Below are 17,810 nucleotides of genomic sequence, written 5' to 3'. Positions count from 1 at the left end.
CTTCTAAATTCTAGGGAATACAACTCTAGCTTGTGCAATCTCTCCTTATAAGTAAACCCTTAGAGTCCAGGTATCATTCTGGTAAATCTCACTGTACTCATCTTAGGCCAATATATCTTTTCTAAGGTGTGATGCCAGAACTGCTCACAGTACTCCCGGTGCGGTCTAACCAGGGCTTTGTATAGCTGCAGCATAACTTCTACCCCCTTTTCTAGTCCTCCAGATATAAAGGTCAGCATTCCATTAGCCTCTTTGATTATTTTCTGTACCTGTCCATAACACTTTAATGATCTGTGGACATGGACCCTTAAGTCTCTTTGGATTGCCACTGTTTCTAGCTTTTCACCATTTAGAAAGTACTTTGATCTATCCCTTTTAGGTCTAAATTGGGTGACCTCACACTTGCCTCCATTGAAATCCATTTGCCACAGTTTTGCCCATTCACTTAACCTATTAATATCTCTGTAATTTTATGCTTCCATCTACTCTGCTTACAGTGCTGCCAATCTTTGCAAACTTGGCTATGTGGCTCTCTATCCCATCATCTAAGTAGTTAATAAATACGGTAAATAGTCGAGGCCCCAACACAGATCTCTGTGGGACACCACTAGTCACATCCTACCAATTAGAGTACCTCCCCATTATCTCTACCCTGTCTCCTGCCGCTCAGCTAATTTCCTAACCAGGTCGATAATTTTCCTTCAATTCCATGAGCTTCATCTTTAGCTAACAGTCTCCTATGTGCAACTGTATCCAATGCCTTCTGGAAGTCCATATAAATATAAATCACCTCTTCACAAAAAAAAATTCATCAGGTTTGTCAAACATGACCTACCCTTTACAAATTCATGCTGGCTCTCTCTGATCAGCTGAAAATTTTCGAGCTGTTCAGTCACCCTATCCTTAATTATAGACTTCACTAATTTCCCAGCAGCAGATATTAGACTAACTGGTTGATAATTCCCTGGTTTCCCCCTCTCTTCTCTCTTAAACAGCGGAGTGATATGCGCAATTTTCCAATCAAAGGAACGGTTCTTGAATCGAGAAATCTTTGGAAGATTATAGTTAGGGCATCTGCAATGTTCTCCCCTACTTCCTTTAAAACCCTGGGATGAAAACATCTGGTCCTGAGGATTTTTCACTCTCTAGTGCCATTATTTTCTTCTTCACTGTTATTTTGCTTGCGTTAATTCTGGTGATTTCCCGTCCCTGATTTAATATTAGTTTCCTTGGGATGTTATCCTCTGCTGTAAGAAATTCACTACCTTTCTGACATGAGCTAGTCTCTGCTTATCCCAATATATATGAAAGTTAAGATCCCCCATGAAAACCCCTCTGTCTTTGCTACACCCTTGTCTGATATCTGCATTTATACAATCTGTCACTTCATTGCTGCTGCCAGGGAGCTTATACACAACTCCCACTAGTCTTGTATCCTTTTTTGTTTCTTTCTTCTACACACACAATCTCTACTGCCTGCTATCTCTTGTTATATCCTCTGTGATCATTGAAGTTATTTCATCCTTAATCACGAAGGCTACTCCTACCAGTTTCCCTATTCTTCCTGTAGACCTTCTAACCTGGTATATTTAGTTCCCAGTCCCGACTGTCTTACAGCCATATTTCAGTAATGGCTACCATGTCGTACCCTCTAAGTTGAATTTGCGCATACAATTCATTCAATTTGTTCCTTATACTTTGTATGTTTGTATAAAAAACGCTTATTTGGGGTCACACCCTAACCTGTCCTTCTGCTCTAATGTTGTTTTTCTTGCACATTTCTTATTTCTCTCTCCTGGTTTAATTACTTTACATCTTTTAGTTTTCATTTTGTTTATTTTAGAATTATTATTTATACTACCTTTTCCACCTAAGCCCTTCTCCCTGCTCCCCCATTTATTAGTTTACCAGTGTCTCATGAAATGGAATCCCTCTTTCCCACACCAGTCTTTTAGCCATGTGTTCACCTCCCTAATCTGCTTATCCCAATGTCAATTTGCACGTGGCTTGGGTAATAATCCTGAGATGATATTCCTTGAGATCCTGTTTCTTTAACTTAACTCCTAGTTCCTGGTACTTTCTGAACAGAACCTCTTGGCTACTCTTTCCTATGTTGTTGGTCCCAACATGGATCACAATGACTGGATCCTCCCCTCCCTCTCCAATATCCTTTCAAGCGGTTCGAGATGCCCCTCACCCTGGCACCAGGTAGGCAACGTACCACGTGGAACTCTTGATCCTGTTTATAAAGGATGTTATACATCCCCCTATTTATTAAATCCTCTACAACTACCACATTACACATCTATTCCTCCTCCCTTTGGACAGCTTCCTGCTCCAAGGTGCCATGGTCAGCACTCTGGCTGTCCTTCCGACAGTCTTTATCCTTGTCGTCACAGGTAGCAAGTACGTTGTGCCTGTTGATGGGATCAGTTTCTGCAGATCCTCGTTCTCTAGCTCACCTGGGTTCCCCTTACCCTGTAACCCTGTTCTGATTCTGCACCTCTCTACGAGGTGTGACCAAGGTCTGGAGCAAACTGTTCAGATACTCCTCCCCCTCCCTTATGTGTCAGAATGTCTCCAACTCACACTTCAGCTCAATGATTCTGAGTTGGAGAGATTAGAGGCGGAGACATATGCTGCAGACATGTTCGTTCGGGATAGTCGCATTGTCCACAAACTCCCACATACTGCACTCCAGAGAAACAACCTACTCTGCCTTATCTTAATCTATATTTATTGCTAATTCATTTTTAGTCTGTTTTGATTTTTTTTTTATGCACTAAGTGCTAAAACACTGAACAAAATTTTAAATACTTACTGCCTCAAGCTTACACAAACCTCTGCAAGTATTAAAGACAAAAAGGAGCACCTCCTTCACCCTCTGCACCGAATTCCCACTCTCTCCAAATTCTCAGCTTCCCACTCAGTTTATGGTGCACTCCGTTCACGTTGCGCTCTGTGCTTCAATGCAGTGCTAGAATCTTGAGCCCCAATCCTTTGTGTAATAGAAGCTCTGAGATTTGCTTTTATTTGTGAAGTGCAATGTGAACTCTCAAATCACACATCATATAATCAACTTCTGTAGGAAAGCAGAATCAATTCAGGCCACAATATCATTGTGATTTCATTTGCTGAAACTCTTCACCGTTAGTGACATTCAGCAGTCTTCTAGGATGAAGTGCTATGGTACAAAGGATGCCAAATAACAGTGAATACATTCATACATCTTACAGCAATGATTAAGAATGGTTTATTGATAATCCAGAATTTAATGCTGCACGCCTTTCAATACACAGTACACACAGTTGAATGTTCTTATTCTTACACATCTTGCACATGATTAACCAACATAATGATCCAGGACACAAACTTATGTGGACTTCTGCTTAGGTTTTTTTCAATAGATTCTTTGTGATTAGTAGTGATTCTTCATTCTAGTGCTATTTTAATGAATGACAGGCTAGTCAAAGATTCGTCACTGGTGCTTAATTAATCCTGTTTCCTTTGTATAGCTTTCAAAATATATATTATTCCCAGAAGATCCAGCATGAATTTATCTTTCTTGTAAATTACCATGTTAAGAAATATTACACCCATAATAAATATGGTAGTTAAAAATGAAGATGAAATGACACGGCAATTTAAAACAAATTAAATGAACTAAAATGAGCAGACAAAATATATTGAATGAAATGCATCAGAGATAAAATATGAGTAACAATTTTGAGATCAAAATTAAAGCCATCATTCTTGAACAAAAGTTGCAAAGAGACCGGGATTTTATGGTGTTCTTGGAAAATACGTAAATGAGGACATAACATAAGAATTAGGAGCAGGAGTAGGCCATTTGGCCATTCAATAAGATCGTGGCTGATCTTCTACCTCAACTCCACTTTCCTGCACTATCCCCATATCCCTTGATTCCCTTAATATCCAAGTGAAGAGGCAGTGAAGAGATGAGTATTAAATTGTCCCACATAGTTATCAAACTATGGCTCAGTGGGTAGCACGCTCGCTTCGGAGTCGGAAGGTGTGGGCTCAAATCCCACTCCAGAGACTTGAGCACAAAAATCTCGGCCGTACTGAGGGAGCGCTGCACTTCGGAGGTACCATCTTTCAGATGAGACACTAAATTGAGCTCCCGTCTGCTCTCTCAGTTGGACAGAAATGATCCCATGGCACGATTTTGAAGAGGAACCAGGGGAGTTATCCCCGGTGTCCTGGCTAATATTTATCCCTCCATCAACATCACTAAAACAGATATCTGGTCATTATCACATTACTGTTTGTGGGCGCTTGCTGTGCACAAATTGTCCTGCATTACAACAGTGATACTTCATTCGCTGTAAAGCGCTTTGGGATGTTCGGTGGTCGTGAAAGATGCTATATAAATGCAAGTCTTTTAGCTAAGTCAAGCACAGTTTGCTAAGTTAACTTGTTAATGTAGCAAGATATTCACAAAGATTGCTATTTGGATGACTGCATAAGATTGAGGTTGAACATGCTCTTTTTGTTTTGTTCATTCTCTGGGTGTGGGTGTCGCTTGCAAGGCTGACATTTATTGCCCATCCCTAGTTGTCTTAAGGTGGTCATGAACTGCTGCAGTCTGTGTGGTGATTCTTTATAGTGGTTTGATACAACTGAGTGGCTTGCTGGGCCACTTAAGAGGGCAGTTAAGAGTCAATCACATTGATGTGGGACTGGAGTCACATATAAGCCAGACCCGGTAAGGACAGCAGGTTTCCTTCTCTAAGGGACGTTAGTTTGATTTTTACAACAGATAGCTTTATGGTGACACTTTTTTACTGATACCAGCTTTTTTATTTCCAGATTTTTGTTAGCTGAATTCAAATTCTCAGCCGTGGTAGGATTTGAACTCTTGCTCTCTGGATTATCAGTCCAGTAACATAACCAGTGCACTATTGATCAAGGAAGATGCAGTGGAATCTGTCTGTTTGAGAGATATTTACCATACTCGATATTTCTGCAAAATGATTCCCCTCCAATTTGATTCTGGAACAACTGTTGCTATAAATCTGGAACTTTCATTCCTCAAAAACCTGTTGAGGCTAGGTCAATTGAAAATTCCAAAACTGAGATTGATTTTTTTAGGCAAGGATATTTAACAGTTACAGAACCAAGGCGGGGAGATGGAGTTAATGTACAGATTTGCCATGATCTCATTGAATGGTGGAACAGGCTCGAGGGGCTGAATGCCCTATTCCTGTTCCTCTATTCCTATATTCCCAAGTTGCTAGCTCAAGTTGCCATTCTTCATGTGTAAATCTAGACAGTTTGTGTCAGCAGACTGTTCCTCTGCGGAGAAGAAGGTAGCCATGCCCGGTCTGCATCTGATTCATGTACTTTCCAGCACAGATCACTGGTTACTGCCGAGCAGGAAACTTGGCTAATTTCCCCCCCCTCTCTATTCCAGGGGCATTGAGGCTAATTGTAGTACTCCAGTTAGTTCAGCATAAAGGATGAAACTTGGGCAATTGTTACATTTAAAAAAAAAAAAAAGATTTCTGGCCTACAGTTCTTGGCACCGCACCACAGTGCACGTACTCAGAAATGTTTTAATGGTGAGGACCTCCCATTGCAATTGAATTATTAGAACTATTTTTCCTTTGAAAATTCCACACCAAATATATTAAAACCCAGAGCAATAATCAATGGACTAATGAATACTTATGGTTCCTCCAACTACACCAGAACTAAACCATGATTAATACTATCGTACCCATTTATCTAATTTTTATGTGCCAGGTTAACTTTTTTTGTATGATATAAACAAAATGTACAATGAAGTCCCATGGGATGCAATTTATATCCCACTGATGACACTGCCCAATAACTTGCCAAAAAATAGCCATGGATGACTAAAGATGTAAGGGACACCATAAAACTAAAAGAAAAAGCATACAAAAACTAGCACAGATCCTGGCAACTGGGAGAGATACAAAGAACAACAAAAGGTGACAAAACAGATAGTACGAGCTACAAAAAGGACTACAGAAAGAAACTTGCAAGAGGTATCAAATACTTTTTACAATTATATTCGGAAAAAGAGGGTTGTCAGGAGCAATGTGGGCCCCTTGAAAATTGATAATGGTGATATTGTCAATGATGAGGAAATGGCGGAGATGTTAAATAATTACTTTAGGCTGGATTTTCAATGGGTTGGGGGGGGGTTAAAATCGTGAAAACTGGCGGGCAGGACCCTCCCTGGTACCCGACTCTGAGCAACTTTAACTCAGTCGTGTCTAATGGTCCCGACTCCGTCCCGCCTCCATCAGGCGGGATAGGTCGTTAAGGCCCTTAATAAGCACTAAATAGCCTCGATAATCCTATTTTGAAAGGCCCTTGCGAATTTAACCCTTTTCCCACGTGAAACACACCTGGTGGGAAACACGATGGTGGAACCTGGCGGGTGCAGTATTGGATTGCTGACTATCAGCTGCAGGTCAACCATTAAAGAGGAGATTTGATCAGCCATCATTTGCAGGTGGCAGGACTTTGTTGTCTCGGGTCTGGGGGAACTTTTAGAAGGCTTAACCACACCTGTGGAAGTTTGGAGCCTCACACACACCTCCAGTGTGACCTCCTGGGAAACCCCTCTCACCACCCTCACTGAGCGCTTCCTCAACTGAGGCATATACCAGAAGCATGGGAGCCATTTATTTCCTTCCCTTCTGGGCATTAGATGAGCTCGAGCACCAGCAGAACCAGGAACAACAACAGCAGCAGCAGCAACAGGAGCGCCAGGCTGCTGCTCACCCACCTGAAGCTGCACAGGCCAGAAGGGGCCAGCGCTTGGAAGCCCGTTGGCGCAGGAGATACCCCCCAAACAGGGTCTACAGACACCGAGTCAGCTACCTCAACATGTCTGAGCAGCAGTGCCAAAGGCGGCTCCAACTTTCACAAGAGGTAGTGGGTGACATCTGCGCAATGCTGCAACAATACCTGCAGCCCAGAGGACCAGGTGGACAAGCCTTACCAGTGGCCGTCAAAGTCGCCACCGCACTCAACTTTTTTGCCTCAGGCTCATTCCAGGGATCAGCAGCAGACATCAGCGGCATCTCCCAGGCGGCCGCACACACTTGCATCACGCAGGCAACCGATGCCCTCTTTGCCATCGCGCACAATTACATCCATTTCACCAAGGATCGAGCAAGTGTCACGCTAATCTGGCAGGCTTTCCAAGGGTGCAGGGCATTGTTGACTGCACACATGTGGCCCTTAAGGCACCCCATCGCAATCCAGGTATTTTTGTCAACCGCAAGGGCTTCCACTCCCTTAACGTTCAGCTGGTGTGTGACCACAAGAAGGAAATTTTGCATGTTTGTGCCAAGTACCCTGGCAGTTGCCATAACTCCTTCATACTGCGCATGTCTAGTGTGCCTCCGCTATTCAGTCCGCCAGACCAAATTAACGGATGGCTACTTGGAGACAGGGGCTATCCCCTGAGGACGTGGCTAATGACGCCGTTGAGGAGCCCATCCAACGAAGCTGAGGAGAGCTACAGCTCCAGCCACATGTTCACCAGAGCCATAATCGAGCAAACCATCGGTTTGCTGAAGGTGCACTTCAGATGCCTGGATAGATCCGGTGGAGCCCTGCAGTACTCAGCAGCCAGGGTCTCCAGAATCGTCGTGGTTTGCTGTGCACTTCACAACATGGCACAGCGTCGTGGCTTGCAGATTCCTGAGGACCAAGTGGCTCCTCACATACCCTCCTCCTCCTCATCCACATCCATCTTGGCCTAGCCTAGCCGATGGAGCACGTTTCCCACGCCGCTTCTTGCCTCAGCATCGACAATGGCCAAGACCCTGCTGATTCCTAGCTATTTGACCAGCATACTGACGGTTGCAAATAATCCTAAGCCCTCAATGTGTGAGTCCCATTCGCTAAATGACACACGCTACAACTGCAACAGTTGCCATCAGAATTTTTATGTACAAGAACCAACTGATGGCATTTTTACAATAAACACATTTTACCCAAGTGACTACCCTTGTGACTATTTGTGCAGAATTTTTCTCTTAAACGTGCTCCGACGTGGTGCCTCCCCTGTGGCTTCTGCAGATGTGGAGGCCCCTTGCTCACTTTGCTGCTGCTCCTGTTGCGACACCTTTGGCGGACGTCCTACCTTTGGAGGGTAGCTAATGTTACCCCACTATTCAAAAAAGGTGGTAGAGAGAAAACGGGGAATTACAGACCGGTAAGCCTGACCGGTAGTGGGGAAAATGCTAGAGTCCATTATAAAAGATGTAATAGCAGAGCACTTGGAAAACAGTGACAGGATCGGACAAAGTCAACATGGATTTACAAAAGGTAAATCGTGCTTGACTAGTCTACTGGAATTTTTCGAGGATGTAACTGGTAGAATAGATAAGGGAGAACCAGTGGATGTGGTGTATCTGGACTTTCAGAAGGCTTTCGATAAGGTCCCGCATAAGAGATTAGTGTGTAACGTTAAGGCACATGGGATTGGGGGCAAGGTATTGACTTGGATAGAGAACTGGTTGGCAGACAGAAAGCAAGAGTTGGAATAAACGGGTCTTTTTCTGAGTGGCAGGCCGTGACTAGTGGGGTACCGCAGGGACCGGTCCTTGGACCCCAGCTATTCACAATATATATTAATGATCTAGACGAGGGAACTAGATGTAATATCTCCAAATTTGCAGATGACACAAAGCTGGGTGGGCGTGTGTGTTGTGAGGAGGATGCCGAGAAACTCCAGTATAATTGGGACAGGTTGGGTGATTGGGCAAAAGCATGGCAGATGCAATATAACGTGGATAAATGCGAGGTTATCCACTTTGGTGGCAAAAACAGGAAGGCAGATTATTATCTGAATGGCAATAGATTGGGAGAAGGGGAAGTGCAACGAGACCTGGGTGTCCTTGTGCACCAGTTGCTGAAGGTAAGCATGCAGGTGCAGCAGGCGGTTAAGAAGGCAAATGGTATGTTGGCCTTCGTGGCGAGAGGGTTTGAGTACAGGAACAAGGATGTCTTGCTGCAGTTGTACAGGGCCTTGGTGAGACTACATCTTGAGTATTGTGTGCAGTTTTGGTCGTCTTATCTGAGGAAGGATATTCTTGCCATGGAAGGAGTTCAGCGAAGATTCACCAGGCTGATAACTGGGATGGCAGGAATGACGTATGAGGAGAGATTGGGTCGATTAGGCTTGTACTCGCTGGAGTTTAGAAGAATGAGAGGGGATCTCATCGAAACTTATAAAATTCTGACAGGACTGGACAGATTAGATGCAGGAAGGATGTTCCCAATGGTCGGGGAGTCCAGAACCAGGGGTCACAGTCTAAGGATAAGGGGTAGGCCATTTAGGACAGAAATGAGGAGGAATTTCTTCACCCAGAGAGTGGTGAACCTGTGGAATTCTCTACCACAGAAGGCAGTAGAGGCTAATTCATTAAATATATTCAAGAAGGAGTTGGATATATTTCTTAAGGCTAAAGGGATCAAGGGGTATGGGGAGAAAGCAGGGACCGGGTACTGAATTTGGATGATCAGCCATGATTGCATTGAATGGCGGAGCAGGCTCGAGGGGCCAAATGGCCTACTCCTGCTCCTATTTTCTATGTTTCTATGTCCTCTGGGGTTGCGAGCAACAACAGTCTGCTGCTCCTGCGGCTGTGCAGGGGTTGAGACGCCTATCTCACTTGGTTGTGGACTCCAGTGGGGCTCTGACCGAGGGCTCTGCAGTGGTATGGAAGTGTGAGCGCTTGGAGAGGAGCCCCCACCTGCTTGATGTCTGCCACCAACTTCCCTCTCATGGGTCAGGTTCCCCTCAGCGCCTGCACGTGGCTGGGGAGCACCTTGCTGCACATCAGGGGGGCCATGGGGACCCGTATCTGCAATGGCAGTCCTACTCGGAAGGGCTTCCATGAAGGTCTGGTTTCTCAGTTCAATAGATGACCATCGCTCCTCCAGAGATGATCTATTATGAACACTCACCGTGTTTTCAGCACTCTGACGACTTATCTCCTGCATGGCCGAAGCCATCCTCTCGTCGACTGTTGCCATCCTTTCCGTCATGATGCGTTCATGCACCAATGACTCCACAAAGGCTCTGCTCATGGTCGCTATGGACTCCTCCATTCGCTCCACACTCGCAGCGACCCTGGAGACAAAACATGCCAGAGACTCCTGCATCTGTTCCTGGAGTTCCAGCACCGCCGATCTTATGGATGGACCCAGAGGCAGAGGGTCGACATGCAGCTAAGCCGAGCTGGCAGAGTCCTGCGCCCTCTGACTAGGACTCTCCACTGCTGTCCCTGTCTCCACAATCTGCTGATGCTCACTTGTGAGCTGTGATACACCAGGTGACAACACTACTCTATATCCCGAAGGTCCCATCGAGGTGTGTGTGTCTGCGCTGGTGCTGGGTGTGCTGAATTATGGTGACGCTGCGCCCTCAGGTTGCAGCTTCCTCTGAGGAGTCTGGCTGCTCAGCCTGTTATTTCATGGCTAGTGAGGATGGATGCTTGCGATGGTCCTGTGGGCGAGTAAAGGAAAGAGTCAGATGTGATGCCAAGGTTACATGCACATTGCATATTGCAGATGCTCATAAGTCCATCTGTTAGAGCTTCAAAATCATTATTAGCGACTCATACAATGCCAATGAGAGAGATGGCAAACTTTTCTGTTACCAGCTTGCTGTGTTGCATCCCATCTGTCCGTCCCACACTTGCGTATCCTCCTCTACTCCCACGATTTCCAGGACCGTCTCCTCCCAGGGAGTCAGGTGGGCTAATGAGGCTATCCCTCCTCCTGTCCTCGCTCGCTCTCTTTTATTGTGAGCTCTCTTTTCCTGCAATGAGGGAGACAAGTGGAGGTTGAGTGAGAATAAAAGAGTGAGTGTAGAGATTCCATAGCATCGATACTTAGAAGGAGACAAAGATGGAGTGAGGTGGCAAGACCAAGGGCCCTCCTTGTGTGTTGTCAGTTGTTTGCTTAGCATCACAGTGATGGGGAGTGTGAGGGCTGCATAGTCGAATAGTTAGGTGAATGTGAGCATAGAGAAAGAGGGAATGGATAAGGGTGCATGGATGTCAGTGTCAAGTGGGATGTGGAGGAAGAGACTGCTGAAGCTGAGTGCTGGTGAGGAAAGGCAATGGGGATCAGATTGAGGGTGATGGGAAAATCATACTCACTTTTCCAGTGCAGAGAGTTCATGAAATCTCTTGCGGCACTGTATCCAGGTTCTGCGGGTGACTCCCAAGGAGTTGACCTCCTCAGCCACCTGCATCCACATTGTCTTGGTCTGCTTGGGAGGCCTCTTCCTCCCTATAGAAGGGAAGAGCACCTCCCTGTTGGCTGTAGCCCCATCTACTAATGCCTGCAGGGCCACCTCGTCAAAACGAGCTCATCTGGGTCTCCTGCTAGTCATCTTTCCTGCAGGTCTCTCTCACTCCACAGGCAAAAAGCTTGGCAGTCTGCAGAAGAAGCAAGGCTTGTTGTGGACCTTAAATACAGCAGCAATGATGACATAATCGGAGGCGACTTTCAGTCAGGAGAAACCCATTTGCCAAGGGTTCCCACACGTTGGAAATCAATTGGACAATTAAGTTAAAATTGCATCAATCTCCCACACCCATTTAGATTCGGGTGGATAACACGAAATGCGGATAACACGACACCATCCCGCACCTGAGTTAAAATCCAGCCCTTTGTGTCAGTAAAAAAGAGTAGTGGAAGAGGATAGTATGCTGGACATCCCCAGGAAACTAATATTGAATCAGGGATGGGACTCAACAAAATTAACATAAGCAAAATAACAGTAATAAAGAAAATAATGGCACTAAAGAGTGAAAAGTCCTCGGGACCAGATGGTTTCCATTCCAGGGTTTTAAAGGAAGCAGGGGAGAACATTGCAGATGCTCTAACTATAATCTTCCAAAGTTCACTCAATTCAGGAACCGTTCCTTAGATTGGAAAATTGCACATGCCACTCCGCTATTTAAGAAGGGTGAAGAGGGGAACAAGGGAATTATAGACCAGTTAGCCTAATATCTGTTGTTGGGAATTTACTAGAGTCTATAATTAAGGATAGAGTGACTGAACACCTTGAAAACTTTCAGCTGATCGGAGAGCCAACATGGATTTGTAAAGGGTAGGTCATGCTTGACAAACCTGATTGAATTTTTTGAAGCGGTGACTAAAGTAGTGGACAGGGGAATGTCTATGGATGTTATTTATATGGACTTCCAGAAGGCAGTTGATAAAGTCCCACATAAGAGACTGGTAGCTAAAGTTGAAGCTCATGGAATTGACGGCAAATTATTGAACTGGTTAGGAAATTAGCTGAGCGGGAGGAGACAGCGTAGGGATAATTTACCAGGTACTCTAATTGGCTGTATGTGACTGGTGGTGTCCCGCAAGAATCTGTGTTGGGGTCTCAACTATTCTTCATATTTATTAACGCTTAGATGATTGGATAGAAAGCCACATATCCAAGTTTGCAGATGACACAAAGATAGGAGGCATTGTAAGCAGTATAGATGGAAGCATAAAATTACAAAGAGATCTCAATAGATTAAGCAAATGGGCTAGTGTGGCAAATGGATTTCAATGTAGGCAAATGTGAGGTCATCCACTTAGGATGTAAAAAGTATAGAACAGATTACTTTCTAAATGGTGAAACGCTATAAACAGTGGAAGTCCAAAGAGACTTAAGCATCCGTGTACATAAATGATTAAAGTGTCATGGACAGGTACAGAAAATAATCAAAAACGCTAATGGAATGCTGGCCTTTATATCTAGAGGACTAGATTACATGGGGGTAGAAGTTATGCTACAGCTATGCAAAGCCCTGATTAGACCACACCTGGAGTACGGTGAGCAGTTCCAGGCACCACACCTTGGGAAGGATGTATTAACTTAGAGGGAGTGCAGCGTAGATTTATCAGAATGACAACTGGACTCCAGTTTAATTATGAGGAGAGATTACACAAATTACGGCTGTAGTCCCTTGAATTTAGACAGTTAAAGGGTGATTTGATTGAAGTTTTCAAGCTATTAAGGGGAGCTGATTAAGGTAGATAGAGAGAAACTATTTCTGCTGGTTGGGGATTCCAGGACTAGGGGGCATAGTCTAAAAATTATAGCCAGGCCTTTCAGGAGTGAAGTTAGGAAACACTTCTACACAAGAATGGTAGAAGTTTGGAACTCTCTTCCACAAATGGCAATTGATGCTAGGTCAATTGTTAATTTTAAAGCTGAGATTGATTAGATTTTTGTTAACCAAAGGTATTAAGGGATATGGGGCAAAGGCAGGTATTTTCTGTTTTTATTTCAGATTTCCAGCATCTGCAGTATTTTGCTTTTGTGTTGGCAGGTATATGGAATTAGGTCACAGATCAGCCATGATCTCATTGAATGGTGGAACAGGCTCGAGGGGCAAAATGGCCTACTCCTGTTCCTATGTTCCTATAACATTAACACGAGTGAATTTTCGGGTAAACATTACCAGTACTGAACTCACTGCACTTTAAACAAGATGCAAGATCAAGTACAGGAAACTTTGGTTTATCCGGAGGTTGTATGGCCGGAAACCTCGATCTAACGGCAGAAATCAGCAGCCGTTTTGTTTGTTTAAAAAAGTGCTAGAAGAAAAAAAAACTGTCAGTCTCTGGAAAGCCTCTCTGAAGCTGTTGCTAAGCTACAGAGACGCTTCCAAGGTACGGGCCGACTGTTTACAAGCTGTTGCTAAGCAACAGTGTTTGTTGTCAGATACGGAGATGAAAACCTCCGTATCCTTCAACATTAGCGCTGGTCTGTCCGGAAGTTTTCAGAGATCGGCATCCCGCCGGTGCCGGATATTGCGAAGTTTCCTGTAATCAAATCAAATCAACTTCTTTTGTCATTGTTAGTGCACAAGTGCAGTACAACGAAATGTAGGCTTGCGGCTCCCGAGAGTGTACATTTAGATTAAGACATTTAAACATTCAACATACATTTGGCTTGTAATACATTAACATAAACATAACCATAATAAAGTGCATTGGCAGATGTGCAGGCTTTAGAGTTTATTTGTGGAGTTCAGTAGGATGACAGCCCTGGGAAAGAAGCTGTTCCTAAATCTGGTCGTACGGGTGCGAATGCATCTGTAGCGTCTTCCAGATGGTAGGAGGGTTAACAGACTGTGGCTGGGGTGGGTAGGGTCTTTGATGATGGACCGTAAACAGCGTTTCTGGTATATGTGCTCTATGGTCGGTAGCCGGGTGCCGGTAATGCGTTGGGCAGTTTTGACTACCCGCTGCAGGGCTTTCCGGTCATAGTAGCTACAGCTGCCATACCATACTGTGATACAGTTCGTCAGGATGCTCTCTATTGTGCAGCAGTAAAAGTTAGAGAGGATCAGGAGTGACAGGTTACATCCCTTCAGCCTCCTTAGGAAATATAGGCGCTGCTGGGCCTTCTTCACCAGAGAGGAGGTATTGAGGGACCAGGAGAGGTCTTCCGTGATGTGGACTCCGAGGAACTTAAAGCTGTCCACCCTTTCCACCACAGCCCCATTGATGTGGATGGGGGTGTGACTTCCGCCTTTAGACTTCCTGAAGTCCACAATGATTTCTTTGGTTTTCTTGATGTTAAGGGCCAGGTTGTTATCGGCGCACACTTCACGAGATGCTGGACCTCCTCCCTGTAGGCTGACTCATCGTTGTTGGTGATCTGGCCTACTACCGTGGTATCATCAGCAAATTTGATGATGGTGTTGGAACCATGAACAGCCACACAGTCGTGGGTGAAGAGGGAGTAGAGGAGGGGGCTCAGCACACATCCTTGTGGGGCCCCCGTGTTCAGGGTCGGGGGGGGGAGGTGTGGTTACCTAATTTGACAGACTGGGGTCTGTTTGTTTGGAAGTCCAGGGTCCAGTTGCAGAGGGAAGTGTTCAGGCCAAGAGTTTGGAGTTTGGTGGCCAGCTTGTTGGGGACGATAGTGTTGAATGCTGAGCTGTAGTCTATGAACAGCATTCTGATGTAGGTCTCTTTACCATCTAAGTGATTCAGTGCCGAGTGTAGAGCAGTTGTGATTGCATCCTCCGTTGATCTGTTTGCACGATAGGTAAACTGGTGTTGGTCAAGAGAGGCGGGAACACTGGCTTTGATGTGAGCCAGGACCAGTCTCTCTCAACACTTCATTATGATGGGTGTGAGTGCGACAGGTCGATAGTATTGGTTCAGATGGCAATTTATAAGATTCCTGGCAGAGCCATTTACTGACTTATCAGTGCAGTTGCTTCCAAAGCAATAAAATTTTAATGTCCTCAAAGAAAACTCTATGGCATTTAAACTTTCGGTAAAATTGCCAAGTACTTTTGGGTTCACAGTACAATGAAAGATTGATTTCTGTCTTTTGTTGGTCCATATTTAAATGCCACTTCTGAATTTGTTTCTCTTTGTTTGCAGTTATTGTTGAATCACTGAAGGACATGCCACCAGTGAACGAGGAAACTATCCTTTTCAGAAAGGACAACAACTCAGTTGGGAAGGTAATTGTATAAGAACAATTCTTAACAATTGATGAGATCCATTTTTCAGTGAATACAGTAGGTAGAATACTAAGGTGTATAGCGAGGATGGTGATGGAGGAGTTGGGGACATTGGCTGAAAGGTATGATTCTGAGAGTATGACTATGTCAGGCTGTTGCTTGACTAGTCTGTGGGACAGCTCTCCCAATTTTGGCACAAGTCCCCAGATGTTAGTGAGGAGGAATTTGCAGGGTTGACTGGGCTGGGTGTGCCGTTGCCGTGTCCGTAGCTGGTGCCGAGGTCGATCCATCCGGTTTCAATTTTATTGTTTTGGTTTGTAGCAGTTTGTTATAACCTGAGTGGCTTGCTAGGCCATTTCAGAGGGCAGTTAAGAGTCAACCACATTGCCGTGGGTCTGGAGTCACATATAGGCCAGACCAGGTAAGGACCGCAGATGTCTTTCATTGTTACTATTACTGATACTAGCTTTTTATTCCAAATTTATTTAATTGACTGAATTTAAATTCCCCATGGAATCCCCCACGTCGCTGGATCATTAGTCCAGGCCTCTGGATTACTAGCCCAGTGACATTACCCCTGTGCTACCGTTCCCATTTGCATGCTAACTCTGTGTTTCTTGAACGAGGACACCTAAATCTTTCTGAACATCAACATTTAATAGTTTCTCACCATTTAAAAAAGATTCTGTTTTTCTATTCTTCCTACCAAAATGAATAACCTCACATTTCCCCACATTATACTCCCTCTGCCACCTTATTGTTCACTCAACTAACCTGTCTATATCCCTTTGCAGGTTCTTTCTGTTCTCAAAGCTTACTTTCCCACCTAGCTTTGTATCATCAGCAAACTTGGATACATTACACTCGGTCCCTTCATCTAAGTCATTAATATAAATTGTAAATAGCTGAGGCCGCAGCACTGATCCTTGTGGTACCCCATTAGTTACAGCCTGCCAATGTGAAAATTACCCGTTTATCCCTACTCTGTTTTCCATCCATTAACCAATCCTCTATCCATACTAATATATTATCCCCAACCCCGTGAGTTCTTATCTTGTGCAGTAACCTTTTATGTGGCACCTTATCGAATGCCTTTTGGAAATCAAAATATACTACATCCACTGGTTCCCCTTTATCTACCCTGCTAGTTACAGCCTCAAAAAGCTTGAATAAATTTGTCAAACACGATTTACCTTTCCCTTCCCTGCCATGTTGACTCTGCCTAATCATACAGGGAACTATTTGGTATCTGGCACCGACGCGACCGGCGTGTTGCCGGTTGATCAAAAATTTCGGATGACGGAGAGGGTTATCTACCGAGGCTATTTTTAACAAAGAAAAATAAAAAATTCAAGAAATGTGCAGTATACAGTAATTGGGTACAGGAAACTTTGGTTTATCTGGAGGTTAACTGTCCGGAATGCTCGAGCCACCGGCAAAAATCAGGAGCCGTTTCGTTAGGTTTTTTTCTTTTCGTTGCTTTTTTTTCACCAGTCGGGGTCTGCAAGGTCTCGCTGAAGCTGTTGCTAAGCTACAGAGACTTTTGTAAGGTACGGCCGACTGTTTAGAAAGGGTTTGTTGCCAGATATGGAGCTCAAAATCGCCGTATGTTTCAACATTAGCGCTGGTTTGTCCGGCAGTTTTGATGGGACGGCAACAGCTCGGTCCCGTTGGTGCCGGATAGCACAAAGTTTCCTGTACTCACCTACAGAATGTTGTGTTAAATGGATGGTGGAAGATGCTTGATTAAGTACAGTACTGCCAGTTGAGGGTAATGCAATGCAATGACTACCAGCAGCGAGGGAGACACGCAGTACCCCTGTAAAATGGCGGATCAGAAGAGACTACCGGCAGCGCGGGAGAGTCAGACTCCTGTTACAGGAGTATTGAGGTGTACCGACTTCCAACAGCGCCAAGAAGCCGAGTAGTGGCTGTTTGGAGAACTACCCACACTGACTAACTCGGCCATCGCGGGAGACTCTGACTCGGCAACATTGCCGGTTGTTGAGGTGTTGTTTTCGGAGTGAGAATTTTGCCGTTTAAACGAGAGTTTCCTGTTATGATTTTCTAAAAGCCCTGTTACCACTTGCTTAATAATGTATTCCAGCATTTTCCCGACAACTGATGTCAGGCTAACTAACAGAATATTCTTCAATGAATATTCTGAGCTGGGTGAACGACATTATTCTTTCCTGAGTACAGGAAACTTTGTGATATCCGGCACTGACGGGACCGGCGTGTTGCCGATCTATCAAAACTGCCGGACATACAAAGTTAATGTTGAAGCAT

At 44.6% G+C, this 17,810-nt stretch overlaps 1 protein-coding gene across 5 annotated transcripts in view; it reads left to right on the top strand.

Annotated features, from left to right (window-relative positions):
* Positions 1-17,810, top strand: part of naf1 (nuclear assembly factor 1 homolog (S. cerevisiae)) — a 296,506-nt gene that overhangs the window by 163,304 nt on the left and 115,392 nt on the right. For all 5 annotated transcript variants that reach the window (XM_086010894.1, XM_086010902.1, XM_086010899.1 and 2 more), the window contains one exon: positions 15,439-15,521. In XM_086010894.1, coding sequence (XP_085867020.1) covers positions 15,439-15,521 — 83 coding nt within the window. The remainder of the gene's footprint in view (positions 1-15,438; positions 15,522-17,810) is intronic.

The sequence above is a fragment of the Somniosus microcephalus genome, chromosome 2 (assembly GCF_052327205.1).
Source record: "Somniosus microcephalus isolate GS21.2 chromosome 2, FLI_Smic_1.0, whole genome shotgun sequence".
In the NCBI taxonomy this organism is placed as follows: domain Eukaryota; kingdom Metazoa; phylum Chordata; class Chondrichthyes; order Squaliformes; family Somniosidae; genus Somniosus; species Somniosus microcephalus.
This window is presented reverse-complemented; position numbering and strand designations above follow the sequence as displayed.